The 8,320-nt window shown below is 44.0% G+C and overlaps 2 protein-coding genes across 3 annotated transcripts in view; both read right to left on the bottom strand.

Moving 5' to 3' along the window:
* The window catches only part of ecpas (Ecm29 proteasome adaptor and scaffold), a 176,247-nt gene that overhangs the window by 151,382 nt on the left and 16,545 nt on the right, over nt 1-8,320 (bottom strand). The window lies entirely within an intron of this gene.
* Nucleotides 3,025-6,414, bottom strand: LOC135506432 (phosducin-like protein 3). The gene is made up of 5 exons (XM_064925825.1): nt 6,409-6,414; nt 5,433-5,514; nt 4,528-5,158; nt 3,745-3,953; nt 3,025-3,188 (listed from the first exon to the last, which is right to left on the bottom strand). The coding sequence occupies exons 1-5, from the start codon at nt 6,412-6,414 to the stop codon at nt 3,025-3,027; spliced, it is 1,092 nt and encodes a 363-aa protein (XP_064781897.1).

The raw sequence follows: 8,320 nt of genomic DNA, 5'->3' as shown, positions 1-8,320 counted from the left end.
TGATGTTGAACTGGAGCAGACTGATATAGAATCTATCCTATGATGTTGATCTGCAGCAGACTGATATAGAATCTATCCTATGATGTTGAACTGGAGCAGACTGATATAGAATCTATCCTATGATGTTATGATGATATAGAATCTATCCTATGATGTTGGAATGGGAGCAGACTGATATAGAATCTATCCATGATGTTGAACTGGAGCAGACTGATATAGAATTCATCCTATGATGTTGAACTGGAGCAGACTGATATAGAATCTATCCTATGATGTTGAACTGAGCAGACTGATATAGAATATATCCTATGATGTTGAACTGGAGCAGACTGATATAGAATCTATCCTGATGTTGAACTGAGAGAATCATCCTATGATGTTGAACTGGAGCAGACTGATATAGAATCTATCCTATGATGTTGAACTGGAGCAGACTGATATAGAATCTATCCTATGATGTTGAACTGGAGCAGACTGATATAGAATCTATCCTATGATGTTGAACTGGAGCAGACCGATATAGAATCTATCCTATGATGTTGAACTGGAGCTATGATTTGATAGAATCTACTGATGAACTGGAGCAGACTGATATAGAATCTATCCTATGATGTTGAACTGGAGCAGACTGATATAGAATCTATCCTATGATGTTGAACTGGAGCAGACTGATATAGAATCTATCCTATGATGTTGAACTGGAGCAGACTGATATAGAATCTATCCTATGATGTTGAACTGGAGCAGACTGATATAGAATCTATCCTATGATGTTGAACTGCATTCTACTGATATAGAATCTATCCTATGATGTTGAACTGGAGCAGACTGATATAGAATCTATCCTATGATGTTGAACTGGAGCAGACTGATATAGAATCTATCCTATGATGTTGAACTGCATTCTACTGATATAGAATCTATCCTATGATGTTGAACTGAGCAGACTGATATAGAATCTATCCTATGATGTTGAACTGGAGCAGACTGATATAGAATCTATCCTATGATGTTGAACTGCATGGAGCAGACTGATATAGAATCTATCCTATGATGTTGAACTGGAGCAGACTGATATAGAATCTATCCTATGATGTTGAACTGGAGCAGACTGATATAGAATCTATCCTATGATGTTGAACTGGAGCAGACTGATATAGAATCTATCCTATGATGTTGAACTGGAGCAGACTGATATAGAATCTATCCTATGATGTTGAACTGGAGCAGACTGATATAGAATCTATCCTATGATGTTGAACTGGAGCAGACTGATATAGAATCTATCCTATGATGTTGAACTGGAGCAGACTGATATAGAATCTATCCTATGATGTTGAACTGGAGCAGACTGATATAGAATCTATCCTATGATGTTGAACTGGAGCAGACTGATATAGAATCTATCCGATGATGTTGAACTGGAGCAGACTGATATAGAATCTATCCTATGATGTTGAACTGGAGCAGACTGATATAGAATCTATCCTATGATGTTGAACTGCTGCAGACTGAAACATTGGAGACCGACATGTTTATAAAATAAGATATAACATACTTTATTACAGCATATTATAAAACAACAAGTGAGCTCACTATGAGTTAGGAAAGGGAAAGGGGGGGGGGGGATACCTGGTCTGTTGTCCAACTGAATGTATTCAACTGAAATGTGTCTTCCGCATTTAACCCAACACCTGTATTAAATCTGATCTGGATCACATGTAATGAGTCAATATGAGTAGCTACCAACACCTGTATTAAATCTGATCTGGATCACATGTAACAAGTTAATATGAGTGGCTACCTACACCTGTATTAAATCTGATCTGGATCACATGTAATGAGTCAATATGAGTGGCTACCTACACCTGTATTAAATCTGATCTGGATCACATGTAATGAGTTAATGAGTAGCTACCTACACCTGTATTAAATCTGATCTGGATCACATCATGTGATGAGTCAATATGAGTGGCTACCAACACCTGTATTAAATCTGATCTGGATCACATGTAATGAGTCAATATGAGTGGCTACCTTCACCTGTGTTAAATCTGATCTGGATCACATGTACTGAGTTAATGAGTAGCTACCTACACCTGTATTAAATCTGATCTGGATCACATGTACTGAGTTAATATGAGTAGCTACCTACACCTGTATTAAATCTGATCTGTATCACATGTACTGAGTTAATATGAGTGGCTACCTACACCTGTATTAAATCTGATCTGGATCACATCATGTAACAAGTTAATATGAGTGGCTACCTACACCTGTATTAAATCTGATCTGGATCACATGTAATGAGTCAATATGAGTGGCTACCTACACCTGTATTAAATCTGATCTGGATCACATGTAATGAGTTAATATGAGTAGCTACCTACACCTGTATTAAATCTGATCTGGATCACATGTAATGAGTCAATATGAGTGGCTACCAACACCTGTATTAAATCTGATCTGGATCACATCATGTGATGAGTCAATATGAGTGGCTACCAACACCTGTATTAAATCTGATCTGGATCACATGTAATGAGTTAATATGAGTGGCTACCTACACCTGTATTAAATCTGATCTGGATCACATGTACTGAGTTAATATGAGTAGCTACCTACACCTGTATTAAATCTGATCTGGATCACATGTAATGAGTTAATATGAGTAGCTACCTACACCTGTATTAAATCTGATCTGGATCACATGTAATGAGTCAATATGAGTGGCTACCTTCACCTGTATTAAATCTGATCTGGATCACATCATGTAACAAGTCAATATGAGTGGCTACCTACACCTGTATTAAATCTGATCTGGATCACATCATGTAATGAGTCAATATGAGTAGCTACCTACACCTGTATTAAATCTGATCTGGATCAGATTTAATGAGTAATAATGAGTCAACAGTAGCCAACATTTATGAATGGGATATTATATCAGAGTTTACACCAATGTTTCATGATGTCATAGAGTTAACAGTCTACACTGCTGTCTCTTTGTCCCTGTAACCATGACTACACCTCGGCGCCTTGGTTGTCATAGTGATCAGACTGGTCGTCGCTGTCGTCTTCCTGTTCCTGTTCCGAACGCGGCGTCGTGATGGGCGTGTCCTCCTGGTATAAGGCCTCGTAGCTGTCAATCACAAACGCTCCCGACTGGGCCAGCATCCACTTCAGCTCTGCAGGGGGTCAGAGGTCAGAGGTTAGAGAGAGAGAGAGAGACAGAGAGAGTGTGTGGGTATGTGTGTGTGTGTGTATGCGCATGTGTATTTGTGTGTGTGTGTGTGTGTGTCTGTCTGTGTGTGCGCATGTGTATTTGTGTGTGTGTGTGTCTGTCTGTGTGTGTGTGTGTCTGTCTGTCTGTGTGTGTGTGTGCGCATGTGTATTTGTGTGTGTGTGTGTGCGCATGTGTATTTGTGTGTGTGTGTGCGCATGTGTATTTGTGTGTGTCTGTCTGTCTGTCTGTCTGTCTGTCTGTCTGTCTGTCTGTCTGTCTGTCTGTCTGTCTGTCTGTCTGTCTGTGTGTGTGTGTGTGTGTGTGTGCGCGCTTGTGTATTTGTGTGTGTGTCTCGTATGTGTATTTGTGTGTGTGTGTGTGTCTGTCTGTGTGTGCGCATGTGTATTTGTGTGTGTGTGTGTCTGTCTGTGTGTGTGTGTGTGTGTCTGTCTGTCAGTGTGTGTGTGTGCGCATGTGTATTTGTGTGTGTGTGTGTGTGTGTGTGTGTGTGTTCTCACCATCTTCCAATACGTTCCTCCCACCACAGGCCTTCTCTCCTATCAGGGAGTTGATGATACATCCTGAGTCGTAGATGAACAGGGTGGGGAGGTGGCTGGCAGGGTAGTTGGGGACACACTGCCCAGCGAGGATCATCAGGAACTTGCACTCAGGGAATTTAGGGGCCAGGTAACTTAAGTGGTGATTCAACAGGGAACACATAGGTACACTGCAGAGAGACATAGAGAGAGGGGAGAGAAGGAGGTAGGGAGGTAGAGAGAGATGGAAACAGAGAGGGTGAGGGAAGAGAGAAAAGGAGAGAAAGAGAGAGAGAGGGGGAAAGAGAAGGATGAGAGGAGGTAGGGAGGTGGAGAGAGATTGAAACAGAGAGAGACAGAGAGGGGAGAGAAAGAGAGAAAGGAGAGAGAGAGGAGAGGGGAAGAGAGAAGGATGGAGAGGAGGTAGGGAGGTGAGAAGAGAGAGAGATTGAAACAGAGAGAGGGGGAGAGAAAGAGAGAAAAGGAGGAGAAACAGAGAGCAATGGGGAGAAGGAGGGAGAGGGGTGAGAGAAAGAGAATGAGAAAAAGAGAGAGAGTTTACTTTAGCATCAAACTGACTCTAAAGATATTTAAGATAGCGGCATGAACTGAAGCTTTAATAGTCATCTATGATGGTATACATGACTAGCGTTGTATAAACTGATCCTAGGCCAGTTCTGTGAGTTGAATCATAATAGATGTCTATGTCTCTCCTTATACAGTAAGTGACTCCAGACCAGCTCAGGTCCAAACTAACTATCTCACCTAGGGTGATAGAGGTGGAGGACCACTCTATCTCCTTCAGGGGCGCAGGTAACCTCCCTGACATACTGGTCTCCTAGGATCTCTCTGAGCCGACCGTACTTCTCCTCTCCTGTCTGTTTCCCTCTCAGCCCCTTCACACTCAGTTTCAGGCCCTGATGATGGACACACCTGGGATATGTGTTGGCTGTCTCCTCCTCCTCTTCTTCTTCTATCTCTATCTTCTCTTTATTCTCTCCCTTTTCTTCTTCTTCTACCTCTACCTTCTCTTTATACTCTCCCTTCTCTTCTTCTTCTTCTACCTCTACTGTCTCTTTATTCTCTCCCTTCTCTTCTTCTTCTTCTACCTCTACCTTCTCGTTCTTCTCCTTCTCATACCTCTCCACTCTTTCTTCTTCATCCTCCTCTACTTCCTCCTCTTTCACCAGAACGTCTAACAAACACTCCTCTTCCTCCTCTTCCTCCACATACTCCCCTACACATGTAACCTCATATTCATCTTCCTCTTCCTCCTCATCTTCCTCAACCTCTGACCCTTCTATTATCACACATACATACTCTTCGTCTTCCTCCTCATCTCCTTCCTCACTCTCGCTTCTCTCCTGGTATTCCACATCTTCTTCTGTGTCTTTAACTACCCACAGAGAAAGATCTAAGAGGGAGGAAAGGTCTCGGATGAGAAAATGAACCCAACTCTATGTGGTTCATCACCACAGGTCCCAGTTCTGGCATGACAATGAGAGACAAGGAGTTGGCATGATAGCACAAACAGACATGGTGTCTGTTTGTCTTTTGTGTGTGTGTGTGTGTGTGTGTGTGTGTCTGTCTTTGTGTCTGTCTTTGTGTGTGTGTGTGTGTGTGTGTGTGTGTGTGTATCTCTGTGTGTGTCTCTGTGTGTTTCAGCCTACTGTGGTTGTGGCTCTTCAGGTCCCATAAGGTCAGGTTCTCAAAGCAGCTCCTATCTCTCCTGGCTTGGTTTTCATTGGCTTTCTGGGAGGTAAACAAAACAAAAACACAGTAAACAAACAAGGAGAGTAAACAAACAAGCTGACAATACGTCTTTCTTCCACATTGTAAGAGGCTAATCAGACTAGTCCTTAAGAGACATACCGGTGTATCAATCTAATTAACATAATAAAAAATAAAAAAAAGTCCCTATCAAAATCTTCTGTTTAATCTAGAGACATATGTTTTGAATGGGCTGCGTCTCAATCTCCCTTCCGCGTCTGTGGGTGAAAGTGGCCGAGCCACAACACTGTTTGTCAGCTCAGGAGACGTCCCCAAAATCGTCTGTTGCTACCGAATCCTTTGCGACCACACTATGGAAAGGGGAGACTCTCACGAACAAGATGGTGGTCTCCGTTTCTCTCTACGACCCCCACAAATGTCACGGGACTCATCTGAAGGTAACCCGGTGCCAGTTGTAAATAACAAAATATATGGATTTATGGAAGTAGTTTTGTGCCAACAAAATAAACAAATATGTATTTCTTTCTGAGCGTTCTTATATCTCTTATATATAGGACAGACACTTCAAAACCTTATTTTTTGACTCTATGTTCTGCCATTTATAAATTGTGTTCCTCTCGATGTATTTCTATGGGCTAAAGTAGCAAAGGCCAAAAAAAAGGAAATATATATATATTGTTTTTTATAAATATTTACAGGGTCCTAAAATTCTCAATCAAGTAGCTAAATGATCCATGGTAGGATCATCTGAAAACACTTCCATATGTTGGTTTACACATTTAGGAGCCTTTCGTATCACAGATAAATGTATCGAGTACCATTTAACGGCAGCCTCTGCAAATAATGTTTTTAAACCATTAATGGGGGGGGGGGGGGGGGGGGTTTAGATCATAATTTAGCCTGCTCAGTACTCACCTGCATTGTTCCTCAAAGATGCTCAGATCAATATGCATGGAAATATGAACATTCCGTCACATAGCAGCACAGATACAAGTTTACATTCAAATCAAAACACAAAGACCGTGATGTCATAATGGAGTTGGGTTGGAACTGGAACCGTTTATAGAACTCATCCTGATAGGTCGTCATCAACGCCACGTCACAATACGGTGGAGGCGTTCAATCTGCCTGCTGGGGGGGCAAGGAGACCCGCAGCTCCGCTAAAACTATTGACAACGGAGTGCCGTTTTCAAGGGATTGATCAATAAATGTTAACTATTTAGTTGCAATGTCATCGCCTCTATTTATTACATTTGACCTTTATTTAACTAGGCAAGTCAGTGATGGCCAAGGGACAGTGGGTTAACTGCCTTGTTTAGGAGCAGATCGACAGTTTTTACCTTGTCGGCTTGGGATTCGATCGAGCAACCTTTCGGTTACTAGTCCAACGCTCTAACCACTAGGCTACCTGCCTCCTCTAACCACCAGGCTACCTGCCTCCTCTAACCACTAGGCTACCTGCCTCCTCTAACCACTAGGCTACCTGCCTCCTCTAACCACTAGGCTACCTGCCTCCTCTAACTACTAGGCTACCTGCCTCCTCTAACCACTAGGCTACCTGCCTCCTCTAACCACTAGGCTACCTGCCTCCTCTAACCACTAGACTACCTGCCTCCTCTAACCACTAGACTACCTGCCTCCTCTAACCACCAGGCTACCTGCCTCCTCTAACCACTAGACCACCTGCCTCCTCTAACCACTAGGCTACCTGCCTCCTCTAACCACTAGGCTACCTGCCTCTTCTAACCACTAGACTACCTGCCTCTTCTAACCACTAGACTACCTGCCTCCTCTAACCACTAGACTACCTGCCTCCTCTAACCACCAGGCTACCTGCCTCCTTTAACCACTAGACTACCTGCCTCCTCTAACCACCAGGCTACCTGCCTCCTCTAACCACCAGGCTACCTGCATCTTCTAACCACTAGACTACCTGCCTCTTCTAACCACTAGACTACCTGCCTCCTCTAACCACTAGACTACCTGCCTCCTCTAACCACCAGACTACCTGCCTCCTCTAACCACCAGGCTACCTGCCTCCTCTAACCACCAGGCTACCTGCCTCTTCTAACCACTAGACTACCTGCCTCCTCTAACCACTAGACTACCTGCCTCCTCTAACCACTAGACTACCTGCCTCCTCTAACCACCAGGCTACCTTCCTCCTCTAACCACTAGGCTACCTGCCTCCTCTAACCACTAGACTACCTGCCTCCTCTAACCACCAGGCTACCTGCCTCCTCTAACCACCAGGCTACCTGCCTCCTCTAACCACCAGGCTACCTGCCTCCTCTAACCACCAGGCTACCTGCCTCCTCTAACCACTAGGCTACCTGCCTCCTCTAACCACTAGACTACCTGCCTCCTCTAACCACTAGACTACCTGTCTCCTCTAACCACTAGACTACCTGCCTCCTCTAACCACCAGGCTACCTGCCTCCTCTAACCACTAGACTACCTGCCTCCTCTAACCACCAGGCTACCTGTCTCCTCTAACCACTAGACTACCTGCCTCCTCTAACCACCAGGCTACCTGCCTCCTCTAACCACTAGACTACCTGCCTCCTCTAACCACCAGGCTACCTGCCTCCTCTTACCACCAGGCTACCTGCCACCTCTAACCACTAGACTACCTGCCTCCTCTAACCACCAGGCTACCTGCCTCCTCTAACCACTAGACTACCTGCCTCCTCTAACCACTAGACTACCTGCCTCCTCTAACCATCAGGCTACCTGCCCCCTCTAACCACTAGACTACCTGCCTCTTCTAACCACTAGACTACCTGCCTCCTCTAACCACTAGACTACCTGCCTCCTCTAACCACCA

The sequence above is a fragment of the Oncorhynchus masou genome, chromosome 20, assembly GCF_036934945.1.
Source record: "Oncorhynchus masou masou isolate Uvic2021 chromosome 20, UVic_Omas_1.1, whole genome shotgun sequence".
NCBI lineage: Eukaryota > Metazoa > Chordata > Actinopteri > Salmoniformes > Salmonidae > Oncorhynchus > Oncorhynchus masou.
The sequence above is the reverse complement of the archived record's forward strand: the minus strand, read 5'-3'. Positions and strand labels throughout refer to the sequence as shown.